At 40.2% G+C, this 20438-nt stretch overlaps 1 protein-coding gene and 1 long non-coding RNA gene across 3 annotated transcripts in view; one reads left to right on the top strand and one right to left on the bottom strand.

Moving 5' to 3' along the window:
* LOC129484401 (uncharacterized) overlaps positions 1–20438 on the bottom strand; it is a 152229-nt gene that overhangs the window by 17348 nt on the left and 114443 nt on the right. The gene's annotated exons all lie outside the window — the stretch shown is intronic.
* The window catches only part of PARVA (parvin alpha), a 159384-nt gene that overhangs the window by 112219 nt on the left and 26727 nt on the right, over positions 1–20438 (top strand). For both annotated transcript variants that reach the window (XM_055282390.2, XM_055282389.2), the window contains 2 exons: positions 8941–9081; positions 16800–16915. In XM_055282390.2, coding sequence (XP_055138365.1) covers positions 8941–9081; positions 16800–16915 — 257 coding nt within the window. The remainder of the gene's footprint in view (positions 1–8940; positions 9082–16799; positions 16916–20438) is intronic.

The following is a 20438-nucleotide window of genomic DNA, read 5'->3' as shown; positions in this document are numbered from 1 at the left end:
GTTACACCAGCTAGATATCACGTGCTCAATAGCCAAATATAGCTAGTAGCTACCATATTGGACAATTAAAAAAATGAACATTGCCATCATACCAGATAGTTCTGTTGAATAGCACTGCTTGAAGATCCTCCTCCTATAATAGTCTGATTTTAGGATTGTTGATATATGCTGCTGTTCTTAAACTGAAAGAGGCATTTTCTCATCTCAGAAACTCAAAAGTTACATGAAAATTTTGTATTATTATTCTTTATAAATAATAGAGAAGCTCTCTAAAATGTCTTACTACAGAGAAAAAGGCATGGTAGAGAACGACTGTGTGTGTGTGTGTGTCAAGGGACACATACAATATTTTTATGCATAGAATATATCTGGTAATAGTCATAATAAACTGTCTCTATGAATGGGACTAGGGAACTTGGGACTGCCATGCAGAGGAGACAGTTTTCACAGCTTGAATTTTCTCTGTTTGTATATTATCAGTCTTACTGAAATTGGTTGAGTGCATATGTAAATTTCAGGAGCAAAACTGAATTAACCCATCAGTAGATATCAAATAACATTTGATATATATTTGAACAGTCATTTCAAGTAAAATAGAAAGAGGAAACTACTTAAATATGATAAAGACCACTAAATAAAACCTAACTGAACATATTAAATAGTGAAATATCAAAGATGTGGTATTAGGGACAAATGAGAAATAATGGCTATTACAACTATTATAAGTGTTTCAGAGGTCCCAGTTAATATAATAAGAAAATAGATTTTCATTTTTAGCATTATGGCTGATGACTAGATGTTCAGATAAATCTTATTGGTACAGCACATTTTAAAAATCTGGATAAGCCTTTAAGAACATATTTTTGTATGGGGTGGCTAAACTGGTGTGAAAAGGAAGGAAATTCTTCTGATTCCAAAAACAAGAAGGAAGTATAAATCTAGTGGGATAAGTGCTAATTCCTAATAACCTATCATTCCTAATGGCCTATAGCCTGAAGTTTAAAGGGTCACACATACAGGGTCAGGAGACAAATCTTGGGTAGAGTCTGAGCAAGAAAGAGGGTTGGATTCGAGCCCCCTGAATAGAACCATGGTCTTGAAAGGGCAACTCTTTCAATGAGTACAAAATTTGTCCCACAGAAAGAGGCAATAAGGATAAATTATCTTAGCCTTGGATGTGAACAGAACAACTAAAAAGAAGTCTGCGTCAGATAACTCCTCATCAAAAGTCTATACTCACACAGATTTAAGGCTAGGATTCACAGTACTTATGTGACTTTAAAAAATCTAAATTGAAATTTTAGTTACAAGTTGTCCCAGGTCACTAGTGCCCCAAGACAGAAGCAAACATATGTCCTTCTTTTAAAGAGGAAGGAACTCTAAACCCAGACCACAAAGAACTCCCAGAGTTAAAATTCCAAAGAATATGACCTCAAATTTAGAAATCACCAAAGACATGAGCGTAAGCCACCATGAGCACTGTCAACAGAAACAATAATCTATAGATTCATCCCACAAATACTATAAATATTAGAAACTGTCGAGCTATAGACTGGGCATGGTGGCTCATACCTGTAACCCCAGCACTTTGGGAAGCCAAGGTGGGAGGATTGCTTGAGCCCAGGAGTTCAAGACTAGCATGGGCAATATGGTGAGACCCCACCTCTATTTAAAAAAAAAAAAGAAAAAAAAGTATTCAGTCATAGAATATAAAATGAGTATGATTAATATGTCAAAATAAATGTTTTTAAAGACTTAAAAATAATAAAAGAACAAGAAACTATTAAGACTGGACAGGTAGATAGGAAAAACAACCAAATAGAACTTCTAGAAATGAAAAAGTGTGAATAATAATGAAACTAGAAACCTCAATGGATTAGACACAGCTAAAGAAGGAATTAATGAACCAGAAGAGAGCACTAGAGAAATTACCCAGAATCCAGTATAGAGAGACAACAGAATAGAAAACGAGAAAGAGAATTTGAAAACATAGAGGTTATTCTAAGTAGATCCAACATACATGGCTAATTGGAATTCTAGAAGAAAAGAAAATGGAGTATAGTAAATATTTAAAGAAAACATAATGAATGAGAATTTTCTAGAATTGATGAAAGACATGAATCCTCAGATTCAGGGAGCTCAGTGAATCCCAAATAGGATAAGTAGTGAGAAATCTACACCTACACACTTTACAGTGAAACCTAAGAACACTGAAGACAAATGATTAAAAGCATAGAGGAAAAAAATCAATTATTTATAAAGGAACAACAGACTGAAAGCTGTCTTTCACAAGGAACAAAAAAGCCAAAAGATATTAATATTGAAGATATCAAAACACTTTGATATCTTTAAAGTGCTGACAAAAATGATCAACTTATAAGTTCATACACAGCCAAACAGTTAGGAGAGGTGGCTTTAAAAAGTTAGGAGAGGTGGCCAGCTGCAGTGGCTCACGCCTGTAATCCCAGCACTTTGGGAGGCCAAGGCAGACGGATCACGAGGTCAGGAGATCGAGACCATCCTGGCTAATATGGTGAAACCCCGTCTCTATGAAAAATACAAAAAATTAGCCAGGTGTGATGGGGGGCGCCTGTAGTCCCAGCTATTCGGGAGGCTGAGGCAGGAGAATGGCATGAACCGGGGAGGCAGAGCTTGCCGTGAGCCGAGATCGCGCCACTGCACTCCAGCCTGGGTGACAGAGTGAGGCTCAGTCTCAAAAAAAAAAAAAAAGTTAGGAGAGGCGGGGCTCAGTGACTCACGCCTGTAATCCCAGCACTTTGGGAGGCTGAGGCAAATGGATCACCTGAGCTCAGGAGTTCAAGACTAGCCTGATCAACATGGTGAAACCCCATTTCTACTAAAAATACAAAAATTAGCCAGGCAATAGTGGCACACACCCGTAATCCCAGCTACTTGGGAGGCTGAGGCAGGAGAATCGCTTGAACCCAGGAGGTGGAGGTTGCAGTGAGCAGAGATCGAGCCACTGCACTCCAGCCTGGGTGAGACTATGTCTCAAACAAAAAAAAAAAGAGAGAAAAAATAAAGGCATTTTCAATAAACACAAACTGAGAGGGTTTATTACCAATAGACCCCCGCAAAGGAATTTCTAAAGAATATAAAATAGGAAGGAAAATGAACCCCCCAAAAATATCTAAAATGCAATAGTGAACAAAGATTATCATGGTGGGTAGATCAAAGCCATTAATTAAATGAATATAAAATAATCACAATAATGTCTAATTTGTTAATTAAAACAAGATAGAATCAGAATCCCACACAACTGTAGCACATAAGTCAGGAATTATGTGATTGGAGTCAAAGCGTGCTGAGGTCTTTGTATTGTTTAGTATATGGGTAAAGATACCAATTAGCTTAAGACTTTATTAAGTTAAATATGAATGATAAATTTTCTATCATAAATACTGAAATAATAGAAACAGAGTATATAACCTCCCTACTAATCATGGGGAGAAAATGGAATGAGAAAGAATAAAAACATTAATCCAAAAAAAAAAGGATGGAAGGGGGAAAAGAATCGGAAAACCCACTAAATAGAAAGTTCAGAATAAGTTGGTAGAAGTGAATCCAAGTATACTGGTAAACTCAGTATCAGACTAAATAACAAAACAAATTCTTGCCAAATACTATATCCAAGAGATAGTTTTGTTTTGAGACAGGGTCTTGCTCTGTTGCCCAGGCTGGAGTACAGTGGCACAATCACAGCCGACTGTAGCCTCTACCTCCCCGGCTCAAAAGAAATCCTCCCATCTCTCCCCACCAAGTAGTTAGGACTACAGGTGTGTGCCACCATGCCCAGCTAAGTTTTTTCTTATTTTTTGTACAGACAGGGTCTCACTATGTTGCCCAGGCTGGTCTCCAACTCCTGGCCTCAAGCAGTCCTCCTGCCTCAGCTTCCCAAAGTGCTGGGATTACAGGCGTAGAGCCACCACGCCCAGCTGAGATAGTTTTAATAAATGAGGGACACACAAAGGTTGAAAGGAAAAGGGTGGAAATAGTTACGTATACTGGACTAATTATTTTAAAGCTGGGGTAACTATTTTACATCATACAAAATAGACTTTAAGGCAAAAGGCATTACTACAGAGAGTCACTACATATTAATAAGAAATTAAAGTCACTAGGAAAATATAGAAATTTTAAACTTATATGTACTTTTGTATATCAAATATTTAAAAATTTAAAATGATAATCATTACTTCAAGAATTTGACAAACCTATCACAGTGGTAGTTTTTAACATACTTCTCTTAACATATTAAGAAAAAAGTTCATAGAGAATATTTGAACAATACAGTTAATCAGCTCTAACTAATCTGCAGATAGCATATGATACCCCGCGAACTGTATTCTTTTCAACTGCTCATGGAACACTTACGAAATTTGACTATGTCCATAAAGCAAATCTCAACAACTCAGTCTACAGACCAAATTCTCTGACTACAATGCAAGTTTCTCTCCTAATATACTTGGAGACAAAAGTATTTTTTAATCAACTCAGGAATTGTTCATACTGGAAAGAGTATTTTACGTATTTTAGTTCTTGAAGGGTGGTTACATTAATATAGTGTGGTATATATGACAATTGTGTTTGTTGGAACATCTCAGTTCTACCACCATTCAGGGTAATTGAGTTTATTCTGCCTTGTCTTTATGCGTCAGAACTTTTGAATACTGTTTCATTGTTTTCTATATTTAATCTCTCCAAAAGCAAATTTGGGTAATACCTTCAAAAACAACTCAAAGATTCACAAAATAATCCACCTGAGAAAATTTTCTAAATCACATCCTATCAATTTCAAAATCATGCCTAATACTTATGAAGAGTTAAACTAGTTATGAACAATTTGTATCACTATGGAAACATGAGAGAAATAGTTTCCTGGAAGAATAAAACTTCAGCAATAGAAAACTTTATGGAACTAGCTGAAATTAGCCCACAAAAGAACATTAGCTTTAAATCCTTAGTAATGTTGAGTAAATTACTATTAAGCTATAGAAATATTATTTGAGTGGACCTCTTATATTTTAAGGGTTGAATACCTTAAAGATAAAGGAGGGGGTAGGAAAAGCAGAAGAAATTCTCAAATTAATCTTGTATTTAAAATGTTAGAAAATTAAAATATGTCACATAAGCCTGCAAAATAGAGGTAATTATGTCTTATTTGCATACCCAGAGAATGCTGAAGACTCAAACTGCAATAGGACTAATAAAGGGGTTTGGTAAGATGACAACATACAAGGAAAAAATCTGTAAGGCCATAGCTTTCATGTTTACCAGCAGTAATCAATTAGTAATATATACACACACACACAACATGTTTATTGCAACTTTATTACAAATAGGGAAAACATGGGTTATAACCTGGCTGTATGTCAAGTTATAAGTCATATAATGCAATATGCAGTTTTGAAAAAGAATGAGTTATATTAACATATTGACCTAAAAAGACTTATATATATGAGTGGAAAAAATCCAATAGCAAAAATATGTATATACTATAATCTCATTTTTATTAAAAGAGAAAGAGAAGGCTGGGTGTGGTGGCTCATGCCTGTAATCCCAGCACTTGGGGAGGTTGAGGTGGGTGGATCTCTTGAGTCCAGGAGTTCAAGACCAGCCTGACCAACATAGTGAAACCCCATCTCTACTAAAAATACAAAAATTGGCTGGGCGTGGTGGCGCATGCCTGTAATCCCAGCTACTTAGGAGGCTGAGACAGGAGAATCACTTGAACCCGGGAGGCGGAGGTTGCAGTAAGCTGAGACTGTGCCACCGCACTCCAGCTTGGGCAACAGAATGAGACTCTATCTCAAAAAAAAAAAAAAAAAGAGAAAGAGAATATTAACACACACACAGTAAGGATTACTTTGAGATATATTTTTATGCAAATCCATTTAATACCAATATCAATGCCTAAACTAAAATATCCAACAGCAAAAATTAAAAGCAAGAATATAAACCCAAAAATAATGACTAAAATGGAAAGAAGTAAAGCAGAATTACATTTTATAAAACATTTGCAACACAAAACAAAGCCACAAAAATGCTTCTCCTAAATAAGAAATACCAGATGCTAAAAAAAAAAAAGGAAAAAATTTAATTTTAGGAAGAATGCACTACAATTTTAGTATCATAGACTAGTTAAATATATTAGTGGAAACAGAAAAACAATGGATGCTTCAGTAAGTAAGGTGTGAAATCCAATAATGGAAAACACATTTTTCTATACTCCTAACACTTCTGACACCAAATGTGTGGGTTTTCCACACTAAGCAATTTTCCAGTTCTCTATGGACACCAAAAGGGTGTTCTACAATTTAATTTTGATACTACTGGCCCAAAGTTAGCACAGCCCTCGCAGGTTAAGGGCTCAGTGCCACAAGAGTGTCCCCACTTCAGCTGGCATTCGCCAAGTTCAGACCTCCGGTACTTCTGACCAACTAGCTATAATCGATCAGGGGTTTCCAAAACCCCTTCCTCAGATATGATCATTTGCTAGAATGACACACAGAACTCAGGAAGGCATTTAGGTTTACTAGACTATTATAAAGGATAAAACTCAAAATCAGCCAAAAGGAAGAGATGCATAGGGCATAGTTTGCGGGAGAGGCACAGAGCTCCCATGCTTTCTCATGTGCACAACCCTCCAGCACCTTCATATATTTACCAGCCAGGAAGCTCTCTGAACATTTTTGGCCAGAGTTTTTATGAAGTGTCATTAAGTAGGCATAACTGATTAAATCACTGGCCATTGATAGTTGACCTCCAGCTTCCTTCCCCTTTCTCATGGGTGGGGGGTATGAGGCTGAATGTTCCAATCCTTTAATCATATGCTTGGTTCTCCTGGCAATCAGCTTCCCCATCTTCAAGAGCTTTCTAAAAGTTGCCTCATTAACATAAAACTCAGATGTAGGTGAAAGGGGCTTGTTATGAATAACAAAAGATGTTTCTTTTACCTTAATCATTTCAGAGCTTTTTCAGGAACTGGGGACAAAACCCAAATATTATAACAAAAGATGCCACTATCATCTTTCAGAAAGTTACAAGGTTTTTAGAAGCTCTGTGCTAGGAAGGGGGATCAAGGAGACAAGATGTATATTTCTTCTTATGTCACTCTATTTTTAAAAAAATAAGAATGAACTAGACAACTGTACAAGAAAAAGTTATTGACCTAGAAAACAGACTCAGATACCTAAGCTGAAAATCTGTTCAATGCCAGATTTTAAATATGAAAATTTATAGACAATGATGTAACACAGCAGAGCTAGCAAATAAGTGGCTCCTCCTCACTCCTCTCCTCCCCACCCAACCCTCTCTCACAACAGTCATCAGTAATCTTTGCCTGCAATCTTTTCCTCTGAGCCAAGATAAGACCAGAAGGTTCTTAACCCAGCATTTTGGGCAGCCTCTATCCAATGCTTGTAGTTGCAAAGTAAGATTAAGATAATTTGCTTCTATAGAGACAATTACATCATCTGAAAATAATGGGAAAAAGTGAAAGAAAATAACTTGTCATTTTTTCAGTAGGAGAGGATCCAAGATAAGAATTCAGCCTAAAAATGGATAAGGCACACACAAGGTCTCTTCAAGATGTAAGAAGAAGACATTTAGATATATTCTTGTTAAATCCCTGAACTTTAGAGATAAAAATGGCTTGAAACAACTAAAGAGAACATTTCAGGCCATCACAGGTAAGAATAGCTTGAGATTATCCTACTGAGGTGCTTTAAAAAATTCACAAATCCACAGAACCTGCATAAATTCTCCATTGGGCAACTTTATCTTCAAAGAATGACTCAAGGGGCATTTGGCTTAGATAAACCACAGTTACTTAAAAATAAATAATGTAAGCATTAGGGAAAATATTGATACATAGTAAAATTTAATTTGTATAGGAGCCCTTACAAATTAGGAGAAAAGATATTTTAAATGTGTGCAGTTCTGTCAATGTTAAATTAATTAGAACTGATTAGGTGAGTTCCAGGGGTAGGCAACCAATTTCCTGTTAAGGAGTCCAAAGTTGTTTTTTTCTTTGTAATAGATTAAAATATGAATTTAGATTAATATAATGATTGGACTGAGTTTTTCCTTTTTTAAGTATTAAGGTGTTATGTCATTGCATAAAAAAACCATTGATTTTAAAACACACCATTATATAAGAACCACTGAGAAAGAGAAAAATCACTTTAAGCTATTACTCAATGCTTTCTTGTTGCTGAGAATTTTTATTTTATACTTTTTGAAGGTGCTCATGTAGGCTTATTGAGACATGTGAGTAATCATACTATGAAGAGCTATGAGCAAGTTCACACCCGTGGAGACAATAACTCTTAGACCTTCCACCTAGCTGACAGCCATTGTAGGATGCCAGTAAAACACAACCTGGCTTTAAGGATGTTAAAATGTGAAAAATATGTGCCTTAGAATTGATTAAATATGACACGTTAAGTAAGTTACCTTCCAGGTGGGTTTAAAAGGAAAGAAGATACTTAAAACAGATAAATATGATTGGACCTGACACAGACTGTACTACAGGAATGTACAAAATGCCTTGACTAACTCTACAGAGAAGGCTTTCCAGTCAGAGCACAGAGATGTCCTTGGAGAAGGTAGAATTGAAAAGAAGGAGAAAACTCCAGAATGATAGAGTTCAAATATGACAGGCTAGGTTAAATGCCCCTGGGATCTGGGGATTCAAGTCATCATCATGAGGCTCTCACAGTACTGATGCTGCTGGTGCCACCATAAGGTGATGAGGGGACAGCAGTGTCCCTCTGCTGGTAGGCATCCAGTATCTATTGTTGCAAGAGTGCATGCATGCATGAGTGCATGAGAGACCGAATAAGTGAGTAAGTGCCTGCGGTAGGGTTGTCTGGGGCCCAGCATAACAGCTGTTCTCTTTTCCCTTGTCACCCTCAGAGAAACTGGAGAGTGAGAAGCTAAATGTGGCTGAGGTCACCCAGTCAGAGATTGCTCAGAAGCAAAAACTGCAGACTGTCCTGGAGAAGATCAATGAAACCCTGAAACTTCCTCCCAGGAGCATCAAGTGGAATGTGGATTGTGAGTTGAACAAAGGAAAGGGGCACCATTAAACAATGCCTGTGGTCCCTGCCATGGGGCTTCCCCAAGAAGCCATCCATAAGCTTGGCAGGCTTCAGGGGAGGGGGTCAAACTAATTTATCTTTGAACAAGATGCCCTGCTTCCTCAGAACTTAGAAGAAGTTCCATCCATACCCTTGGGGAAAAATAACAGAATGTCAAAATCTCACGTTCCTCTTCTGTAAAAGGCTTTCCATAGAAACCTCATGTGAAATGGGGAAGGGAAGCAAACTCATTCACTGAGCTACTTCTTCTAAGTCCCAGCACAGCCTTTTGAGAAAGCTGTTGTCTGCAGCTTGGAGAGGCTTGGGAAGCTGAGGTCCCCACATTCACACAGCTGAGAAGCAGGGAGCAAGGATTCAGTTCTGTCTATTCCAAAGCCCATGCCCTTCCAATCCCCCTTCATTTTCTAGAAAGAGCAAAGATATGGCTGAGATCATAGGCACTGAAACAAGATGTTAAAATTCAGCTTTTTACAGCTAGCATAGCTCAGAGACCTCAGAAAGCATAAATTATTAGTTTATAAGAATTATTAGTTTATAAATTATTAGTTCATTTGCTGCTCCAAAGGCCCGGTGTCTAATACAGACTTAATGAGTCCCTATCAGAATTAATCAAGGGATTAGGTGAATCTAGCAGTAACAACTGGATTCCAAAGTTTATTGTAATAGATAAAAATATGAATTTACATTAATAAAAGATTAGATTAGACTGTGTTTTGCCTTTAAGTATTAAAGGGTTAAGTACTATGCTTTATTGCGTCTAACTTACACAACTTAAAATCAACAGCCCCTTACAAAAAAAAAAAATACTTTTCAAACTTGGGAAAGAAAATGGAGTCTTTACCTCTAAAGTTAGAAACCCAGTAACTGCCAGTCACAATCTCTCCAGCAGGTCTCTAACATCTGACATTGGGGCTGAGACACCAAGTGCCTCCTCAGCATAATTACACGTTTTTGTGCACAGCGTGATCAGCTGCTTTGCACAGCAGTGACGCTGGGAACAGGGCACAGGGCATTCTCTGCCCGCAGAGGGAGACACCTGAGGGCAGGAGGAGGGGAGGCCGTGCCCTGGGCCCTAGATGCTATCAAGGAGAGGGGCTCTGTTTCACTGTGTTCCAGGAATGCTAGTATTGTCAGTGGGGGAGAACAAGGCAGGGCAGGGAGGTTGATGACTAGTTTGGGAAATGTATCTGCATTTTAAAACTCCACAATAGTCATAAACATTAGAGAAGTCCTGTAATGAAGACTGCTATTTAGTTTGGTTTGATCCTATCTCCCACTCCTTTGAATATGGACCACCTCCCTGTACCCCTCCAAAAAAAAAACAAGTCAAACATCATTTAACTTATCATGGCACCCAATTTGGGAAAGGCTGAGATAGAAGAACAGAGTCTTTTATTTTTTTTTTTGTAGAGACAGAGTCTCGCTCTGTCGCCCAGGCTGGAGTGCAGTGGCGCGATCTCAGCTCATTGCAGCCTCTGCCTCCCAGGTTCAAGCGATTCTCATGCCTCAGCCTCCCGAGTAGCTGGGATTACAGGCGTGTGCCACCAAGCCCAGCTAATTTGTTTTGTATTTTACTAGAGGCAGGGTTTCACCATGTTGCCCAGGCCAGTCTCGAACTCCTGAGCTCAGGCAGTCTGCCCGCCTCAGCCTCCCAAAGTGCTAGAATTACAGGCACGAGCCACTGTGCCCAGCCTAGAACAGGGTCTTTTAAAGCCACATCAAGAACATTGTCTCCAGTGGCTTTGAATGATTTGTTTGGTTTATGCTTACTTTAATTTCTTATAGGGAAATGTGTGCAAGAAAAATCATCACTCGTATTACCATGCTAATCTAGCTGTTTTCATTTGTTTGTTTCATTTCACTTGTTTTGTTTGTTACTAGTTACATCACAGCATCATTTGCTTGGTCAGGTCATATACTTTTTTTTTTTTTTTTTTTTGAGATGGAGTCTGGCTTTGTTGCCCAGGCTGAAGTGAAGTGGCACGATCTTGGCTCACTGCAACCTTCGCCTCCTGGGTTCAAGCAATTCTCCTGCCTCAGCCTCCTGAGTAGCTGGGATTACAAGGATGCCCCACCACACCCACCTAACTTTCGTATTTTTAGTAGAGACGGGAATTCGCCATGGCTAGGCTGGTCTCAAAGTCCTGACTTCAGGTGATCCGCCCGCCTCGGCCTCCCGAAGTGCCAGGATTACAGGTGTGAGCCACTGCGCCTGGCCCAAGTCATATACACTTTTGTGTTTTGTTATTTTTCTCTTGATCTTACATCACACGTATTTTCTACATTCCCTCGTGGTCTTCATAGTTAAAATTTTTGATAGCCGTTTCTGTTTCATAGGGTAGATATCCCACAGTTAACTTAAACCCTAGGTTGATGCCTATCCTTTTAGGATGTTTCCCAACCTATATCTAATATCAGATAGCACCAAACTGAATGTCTTAGCTTGTGCCTCTTTTTGCTTCTCTTGAATTCCTCCCTTTAGATAAATTTCCAGAACTGAGATGGATTATTAGGTCAGAGGGAATAATTATCTCATCTCAGTGGCTAGCTCCCTGTGATGCCTTGGGGCTTTTGAAGAGCTGGGCTTATTTACAAAGTCACAGTGGCATGTTCCATAAGGAATGTGGCAGACTCAGCTCCTGGGGGAAAAGCTGTGTCTCCTGTCTCAGTTACCTTCCCTGGATGTAAACCTGAGGAAACTGTGGCGCCTCTCCGCTCAGGATGAGGGTGGTAGGGACAGGCTGCTGAGTTACCAAGGTCCTTGATCTGGGGCTTTAGGGATTTCTTTTTTTTTTTTTTTTCTAATTCACAACAGTAATTTTCATTATTGAAAATTTACAAAGAGCAGATAAAATAAAGTTAAATATTAACATTTAACATATTTATTATGCTTACTGTATGTCTTGTACTCTCCTAAACACTTTATGTATTTTAATCTTTGTAATCTTCACTCACCCATCTGAAGTAAGAATTCTTTTCTTCCCATGTTACAGATGGGAAAATCAGGGCATAGAGTGGTTAAGAAACTATGAAGGTAAACTTCATGAGGGCAGGGACTTTTGTCTTTTCACTGCCCACCTAGAGACAAGAACCACGAACATTGTGCTGTGTTCTTCAAGCTCTGTGTGTCTGTACATGTGTAATAAGTAGTGTATAATATTTTATATATGTATATATACAAAACTTTTAGCAAAAATGAGATCAACCTGTTTATGTTGTTTGGAAGATGTCTATATTGACAAATCATTAAATATTCCTCTGTATGTCACTTTTAATACTATATAATGTGACATTGTATGGATCTACCATAATTTATTTAACTGATAATGGATTTTCAGATTGTTCTCCGTTTTCCCACTGATACCAACACAGCTGGATGCATTCTCCCTTCTTGTAGCCATAATTACTTCTTTAGGATAAATACCCAAGAGTGGTATTTTAGGGCCAAAGGGTGAGAGCATTTTTAAGGTCATAACACATAATGTTAAATTACCTCCAGAAAAATTACACCAATTTCTGTTTCCACCACAGGACATGTTTGGAAGACTATTCCTAACTCAGCAGCCCTGTTTTAAATACTGCTTTCCAGCCCTAGAGTGACACTCTTAGCCTTGCAGCTGCAGTTCTCAGCTTGCACCATGAGGCCTGGGCGCTTACTCTTATCCCATATGTTCCCTCCTGACTTGACTGCGGGCACATGTTGGCCCCAGCTTCTGTTGAGCACCAGGGAGAAAATTCCCAGGAGACGTGTTGAGAGGCAGCAATGATGAGTGTGCACAAACGTTCAACAGTGGGTAGAATCTGTTTAAATTGAAAAAATGGCATATTTTTATTCTAAAGAAGATTTCAAAATAGGAAAAAAGGCTGGGCACTGTGGCTCACACCTGTAATCCCAGCACTTTGGAAGGCCAAGGTGGGTGGATCACCTGAGGTCAGGACTTTGAGACTAGCCTGGCCAACATGGCAAAACCCCGTCTCTACTAAAAAATACAAAAATTAGCCCAGCATGGTGGCACATGCCTGTAATCCCAGCTACTCGGGAGGCTGAGGCAGGAGATTCGCTTGAACTCAGGAGGCAGAGCTTGCAGTGAGCCAAGATTGCACCAATGCACTCCAGCCTGGGCGACAGAGTGAGACTCCATCTCAAAAAAAAGAAAAAAGAAAAAAGGGGGAAAAAAAAACCTATCCGGCTGGGCACGGTGGCTCACACCTGTAATCCCAGCACTTTGGGAGGCCAAGGTGGGTGGATCACCTGAGGTCAGGAGTTAGATACCAGCCTGGCCAACATGGTGAAACTCCCTCTCTACTAAAAGCACAAAAATTAGCCAGGTATGGTGGCATGCACCTATAATCCCAGCTACTCAGGAGGCTGAGTCAGGAGAATCACTTAAACCGAGGAGGAGGTGGCTGCAGTGAGACGAGATCCAGTCATTGCACTCCAACCTGGGCGACAAGAGCAAAACTCCATCATCTCAAAAAAAAAAAAAAAAAAACTATCTTTCCACTCTAGCATAACTATTTTCATTTTTTTAAATATATTCCTTTCCAAATGTTGGCCACAAGCACATGTTTGTATGTGTATATGTAGATATACATACATATGTATATGCTTTTATGTATGCATATATCCATAAATGTATATTTATAGCTATGTATATTATACACATATACACGTGTATATAGATATATACACATATACACATATATATAGCTATACTATCTTAACTATGATTTTCAAAGCATGCAAACTATTCATTATGTGTATATACCATAACTTCTTAAAGCAGTGGTTATTCAACTATGGTTGGTCCAAAACTAGGGATTTGCAAGGAGAAACTCTAGCATCACCAAGGAGAAGAAAAGAAGTCATGGGTAGGCTGCAGTTAGGACTCCAGAATCCTCACTTTAACCAGAGCAGTTGTACTTTTTTCATGAGTTTTAACTATCAGCTTTTAGAACAAAGGATTTCCATGCTTAATATTTAAAAGTTTGAAAAATGCTGATCTAAACCATCCTCTTGTTATTGGACATAGTGTTTTCCAGGGTTTTAAAAAATCATAGTATATTACACAGTAACATCTTTGTACATGTAGTGTAGTATGTATGTGTGTGAGACTATAGACTATTTCTTTCTAAAAAAAATCCCAGGAGGATAGAGTATTCATTGAATGAGTCTGACATCTATATGATGCTTACGGTATAGCTCTGCATTGCTCACCAAGACAATGGAGATGGTGTACGATGTCACCAGGGTATAAGAACAACTTGTTTGATCACAACTTTTCTAGCATTATATTTTGCCATTAAAGGGGAGAGGGATAGCAAATGTTCTTACAACCCTCATTGATGCCAGGTGGTGGGCCGGTAGTTCTGATCAGAAGAGTAAACCTGGATTTGCCTCTGATGGTGACCACACCACGTCAGTGGGTCACAGTGGGTCGGTGCCACATTAGGATCTTTTTTTGAGGCTGTAAGTCTGGGTAAAACTTAGTTAACAAGGCCCGAAAGCCCAAAATTGAAACCTTCTGGAAGGCTAGGAGTTCAGAGCAGTTCAGCTTCTGTTTGTGGTGATGGTGAGCTGCTGTTCATAATCAGTAGAAAACCTTCTTTGAAGTAGCAGTGATAACCAGAAACCCTAATGAGTTACAAAGGAATGTCTGAATCATTCTCTTTTCTTGGTGATTTCTCAAAGCTTCTGCTAAATCAGACTCACTGATCCCAGGGAAGACAGAATGACATCCTAATAATGGGCCTAGTGCATGCGAAGTACACAAAATAGGCATTTTTTTATTATTCCCTTAAATGCCCCCTGTAATGAAGAGCTGTGAAGCTGGTAGGACTGTGAAGGCAGGCAAAATATCTGGTGAATCTTCCCTTTGATGAGAAAGAAAGGGAAGAAAGCTGGCATGTTTTAGTTGCCTAGGTGCCAGTTAATTTCACGTAAGGTATAATAAAAAAAAAAAAATCAGCCATTCCTGGGAACCTGCTGTGTTCCAGGAGCATCAGAGAGAAAACTCCCAGGACACATGTTGAGAGGCAGGAATGATAGGGGCACACAAATGTTCAACAGTGGCTAGAATTTGTTTTAATTGAAAAGATGGCAGATTGTTATTCTAAATATTTTGAAATAGGAAAAAAATTAAGACTATCCACTCTAGTGTAACTATTTTCATTTTTTTTTAATGAAGCCTTTTGGGGAATCTTTACAACCTGTACGTCCACATAGGTTCTGTTACCTCCATTTGTAAAGATGAGCAAATTAAGGCTCAGAGGCCTTTGGTGGCCTACCCTACCCAAGGCCATGTAGCCAGTAAATAAGTGGTAGATGATAAAGTTAGAATTCAGGCTCCAGTCTGCCTGACCCTCTGTGCACCTCACTGAGTCTTCTTCTCCTCATCTAGTGAGAAAACTACAACCCAGTGTGACCCAGCCTTCTCTGGTGTAAATGGCTTGACTTTGAGCACATGACTCAGCAGCTTTGGCAGCCCCCTGGCTCAGTAACATCCCGTCCCAGCTGCTCCTTAAAGGGCATTGCCTGCAGTGACCATAGTGACACTCAAGCAAGTAACATAGCCCTTTGAATGTCTCTCTCGTGCCTTCTTCCAGGGATCTTAAAGCCCTGAACCAAGGAAGAGACCTAGTGTTCCTGACTCAGTGTTTATTTATTAAGGGCGTGCTTTGTGTGCAGTCTTGAGACAAGGGTAGTAGTGATAATCCAGAGTTCATGGTTAAGTGGGAAGGGAGAGGGAGTGCAGAGCAGACATGCTTATGGTGATTGGAGTGGAGTGGGCAGGGACATGGGACTGGGAGAGAGCTGATCTGAGCTCAGAGCTCAGCAGTTGTCAGGATCCTGATGGGAACCTGGGATTAGAGAGGTGCCACATTGGAAATCTGGCAATAATATGAACCAAGAAGGAGCCCCATGGGACCTGGCAAAGAACTGAGGGGGCCAGGCATGGTGGCATATGCCTGTAGTCCCAGCTACTCCACAGAGGCCAAGGCGGGAGGATTGCTTGAGCCTAGGAGTTCGAGGCTGCAGTGAGCTAGGATTGTGCCACTGCACTCCAGCCTGAGCAACAGAGCAAGACCCTGCTTCAAAAAACAGAAAGATTTGAGGGGGCCCAGAGCGAGGCCTGTGATAACTACAGGTATCCCCTGACCCTCAGGCATGGTATAAAGGGACATTGGGTGGATATATTAGGCTGTTCATGCATAGCCATTAAGAAAGGCTTGAGGCTGGGTAATTTATAAATAAAAGAGGTTTAATTGGCCAGCATCTGCCTGGCTTACAGGGAGGCCTCAGGGACCTTTTACTCGTGGCAGAAGGCAAAGTGGGAACAGGCACTTCATATGACACAAGCAGGAGCAAGAGAGAGAGTGGGCTGCAGGAAGGTGCCATATGCTTTTCAACCACCAGATCACATGTGAGAGCTCGAGTGTACTTACTACCAAGGGGATGGCACTAAGCCATTCATGAGGGGTCCACCCCCACGATCCAAATACCTCCCACCAGGCCCCACCTCCAACACCGGGGATTACATTTCAGCATGAGATTTGGGCAGGGACAAATATCCAAACTCTATCAGTGGGGTAATACTACACTTTGAACATCTGCTTATATTGCCTAGAACCTGGAAGAAGATGCTGTAACTTTTCAATCTTCTTTCATTTCAGCTGTTCATGCCAAGAGCCTGGTGGCCATCTTACACCTGCTCGTTGCTCTGTCTCAGTATTTCCGGGCACCAATTCGACTCCCAGACCATGTTTCCATCCAAGTGGTTGTGGTCCAGGTAAGACAGATAACACTACAAACATCTGTGTCTTTAAAGAGTCGTGGAGGTCGAGTTCCTATGGTGCGTCGAGTAGATCATTAGGATGGCTGCATGAATGTTGAGTGAGCCTGGTGTGCAGTATATTGTGAGGCACTGAGCTTTCTGTTGCATGTTGGCTTCCCCTGGTAAGTGTACACAAGATGGAAGAGCGTGTGCTTGTGTATAGATAGCTTTGGGTGGGGTATGTGCCTATGGTTTATGTGTTTTTGTCTGAGTTTTCTGTGTAATGTGTAGATGAGGGTGTGTGGTATGTATGTGAGCTGTGTGTCATGGGGTCAGGAGGAAAGGTGTGTGTGTGTGTGTGTGTGTGTGTGTGTGTGTGTGTTTGTGTACAGGAGTGTACAGGTGCCCTGCAAACCATGGAGAGCCATAATATTTTGGTTAAACAAATGATACTTAGGTATGGGGAGAACGATATCTATGCATATAAGGGAATGTGTGTGTACATGTGCATGCGTTTGAGAGAGACCCCAACTGGCCATGTCTGTATTGCTATATTGAAGGCACTGCCACTGTTCACCCACCCACAGAAGCACAGCTGGGATCTCAAGTCATCTTTTCCAGATTGTTGGATGGAATTTCCATTCACATATGGCTGTGTAATTTCCACAATGAGGGTGTGCTCTCTCCCTGTGACTATCTCACTCTGCTCCTAACCCCATTAAATACCCAAATTCAATTTTATTTTCCAACTTTATACCCATTTAGCAAAAGGTCATCCTTTTGTTTGCTTGTTTCTGTTCTTTTCCAAATAAACATGCAGCAAGGGAGAGCTCTCCATCTAAGCAGCTCCCTGGTGATCCAGGCTCTGGAATAGGGAATGATAACAGTGGCTCTGCCATCCCTTGATGAGAAAAAGCCTTGAGGGCTGGTAGACTTTGCCCGATCAGACCAGGCCGGTTTCCAAGACAAAAGGACTTTGAGTTTAACTTTCAAGGATCAGCTGTCAACAGGAGGAGACGAGGAAATGGTCCTCCTAATCAACTGATCAGTTGTCCCCCAGTGAAAAACTATTTCTTCTACACCTCTGGGTACTTAACTCCACTAGGCATCAAGAAGATATAATAGGAATATGACACCTTGACCCTGCCTGCTGAGGAGATAGGACTACAAATAAGAAGCAGAGAGGGCTCATAGAAAATGGGAATGTGTGTGGCTCAGATACCCAGTGCCACTGGCCAAAAGGTCCTAAATGTCCTCGTTATTGAGCTCTTCACTTGTATCAAACATGGCACTAAGCATTTTATGGCTGCTATGGATATGTGGCCAACTCAGACTACTGTGGTTCAAGCATCTTCCTAGTGAGTCCAGGTCATCTCTATCAAGTTATTTTTACCAATCGATAATGTATGAATACAATTCTTTATGTTTTCAAAAACTACAATTAGGGAGGCAGGGATGAATAGGTGGACATGGTCCCCATAGGTGGGAGCACAGAGGATTTTTAGGTACATGTCACTGTACATTTGTCAAAACACATAGAATGGACAGCACCAAGAGTGAACCCTAATGTCAGCTATAGACTTTGGGTGATAGTATCAATTATAAGCTCATCAGTTGTTAAAAGTGTATCCTTCTGGTATAGGATACCGAAAGTGGGTGAGGACAAGTATGTGTCAGGGCAGGGAATATCTAGGAAATCTCTGGAAATGTCTGTACCTTCCTCTCAATTTTGCTGTGAACCTCAGACTGCTCTGGAAAATATAGTCTGTTTTTTTTAATCATGGTTCCTGGAACAGTTCATGAAAGAGTACTTTAAAAGTGACCACATATTATTAACATTGAAATTTTTAAAAATTATTTTCATAAGTAAACATACTGTTGTTATATTCATTTATAATAGCTCTCTTATCACTAGAGGAGATAAATACTTTTATTTAAATTGCCCTTCTTTATCTTCTCTTTTGTGACAAATCCAGTCCAGTTCTTTGTGCATGAATTTGTTGAACATCTTAAGACTTTTCTTATCAGCTAGAATAAACAGCCCTCTAACAGAAACAATAAAATCTGCCTGTTGGAATTACTACAGACTGAACGACGACTGAAAATGTGAGCAGGAGAGAGGGGGCTTCTATTTTGAAACAGTGGTCATTGCAAGCCTGTGTCTCCTGCCTTATTTTGAGCTCAATTATAGGCCATCAGAAGCCTGTTGTCGGTTTAATTTCTCCTGTAGGCTGTTTTGTTAGCATGAGGGAGAAAAGAGGACATGTTCCATAAAATGGCATTAATGCACGTCAGGTTTTATGGGGTGTTTTTGCTTTATCAAGTTGAACAGGCACAGAAGCAAGACTCAGAATTGGTGGTGAGTCACAGACTGAACCACAGGGAGAGCTCTTTGGGGAACAAATAATGGGTGGAGGTGAATCAGGATGCTGTATGAGGGGTTATTTAACCCAGATTTCTTTTCCATTCTATGCAGAAGCATTTAATTTTGCATAAAGTTGGAGATGAGGTTTTATGTCTATGAATGGCCATGCAGGACAAGGACACAGATTCCATTAACCCCACATGAAAACACTGCCTGTGTTGAAACTGCATGTGGAAAGAAGTCCTGATTTATCTTCACCTGGTCCTCTTTAAATGACAGATTTTTTTTTCTTTTACCTCCTTTTTTGTTTTAATTAGTCCATTCTTAATCTAAGCCAGATAGACTCTTGGCCTTTATCCAGCTCTTCCTTTCTTCCGTAAAAGTATTTTGCAAGGACGCTGGGTTCTGTGGCTGTTTGTGGAACTTTAGGCAGGAGGCTCAAGAAGGCAGGGCTCAGATGAGCCACCCATGTTCAGAGGCTCCTTCCTTCTTCACACTCATCTCAGCCTTGGGGAAGATGCATTTGCTTGGTCAATTGCTTGCTATGTCACAGCATCCTCCAGGTGTCTGGTGCTGGTGGTGGAAGGACGTAGTAGCATGAATCTCCCTCCTCACACCCATCAGAAAGTCTTCCTGCACCCCAATATTACCGCCTTCATCAGCTCCCATGCCCACGTAGTGCTGTTTAAACCCTCCAAACTGGCACTCAGAGCTGCCCCCTGACTGTTGGCAGCTGCCCTCCCCTGGATGGCCTCTGGAACACATTTGTGCATCCTGCCTCTGCCTCTTGGCTGGGGCCATTCCTCCCATTGAAATAACCCCTTCTCAGTGTCCAGCTCCAGGGCCCCCTCCCCTTGGAAGGTTTCTCTGACCATTCTAGCTAAAAGTGCTTGCTCCTGGCCTGCGTTCAGCACTTTCTGCCAAGGGTGACCGGGTGACCACGTAATCTATTATTCTTGACACTTTTGAGATGAAAGGGAATCTTACTAATATGCTGGGACATCAGAGATAAACCAGGACTGTTTTGGGGAAACCATTCTCAGGTGTCTGCTTCATCTATCCCTATTGACTTTAAGCTCCTCAAGGGCAGAAACTATATCATATACTCCATAGTATTTGTTCTAACTCCAGTACAAGGCCTTGTACATAGAAGGCACTAATTAATGAAATAAA

The sequence above is a fragment of the Symphalangus syndactylus genome, chromosome 6 (assembly GCF_028878055.3).
Source record: "Symphalangus syndactylus isolate Jambi chromosome 6, NHGRI_mSymSyn1-v2.1_pri, whole genome shotgun sequence".
Classification (NCBI taxonomy): Eukaryota; Metazoa; Chordata; class Mammalia; order Primates; family Hylobatidae; genus Symphalangus; species Symphalangus syndactylus.
This window is presented reverse-complemented; position numbering and strand designations above follow the sequence as displayed.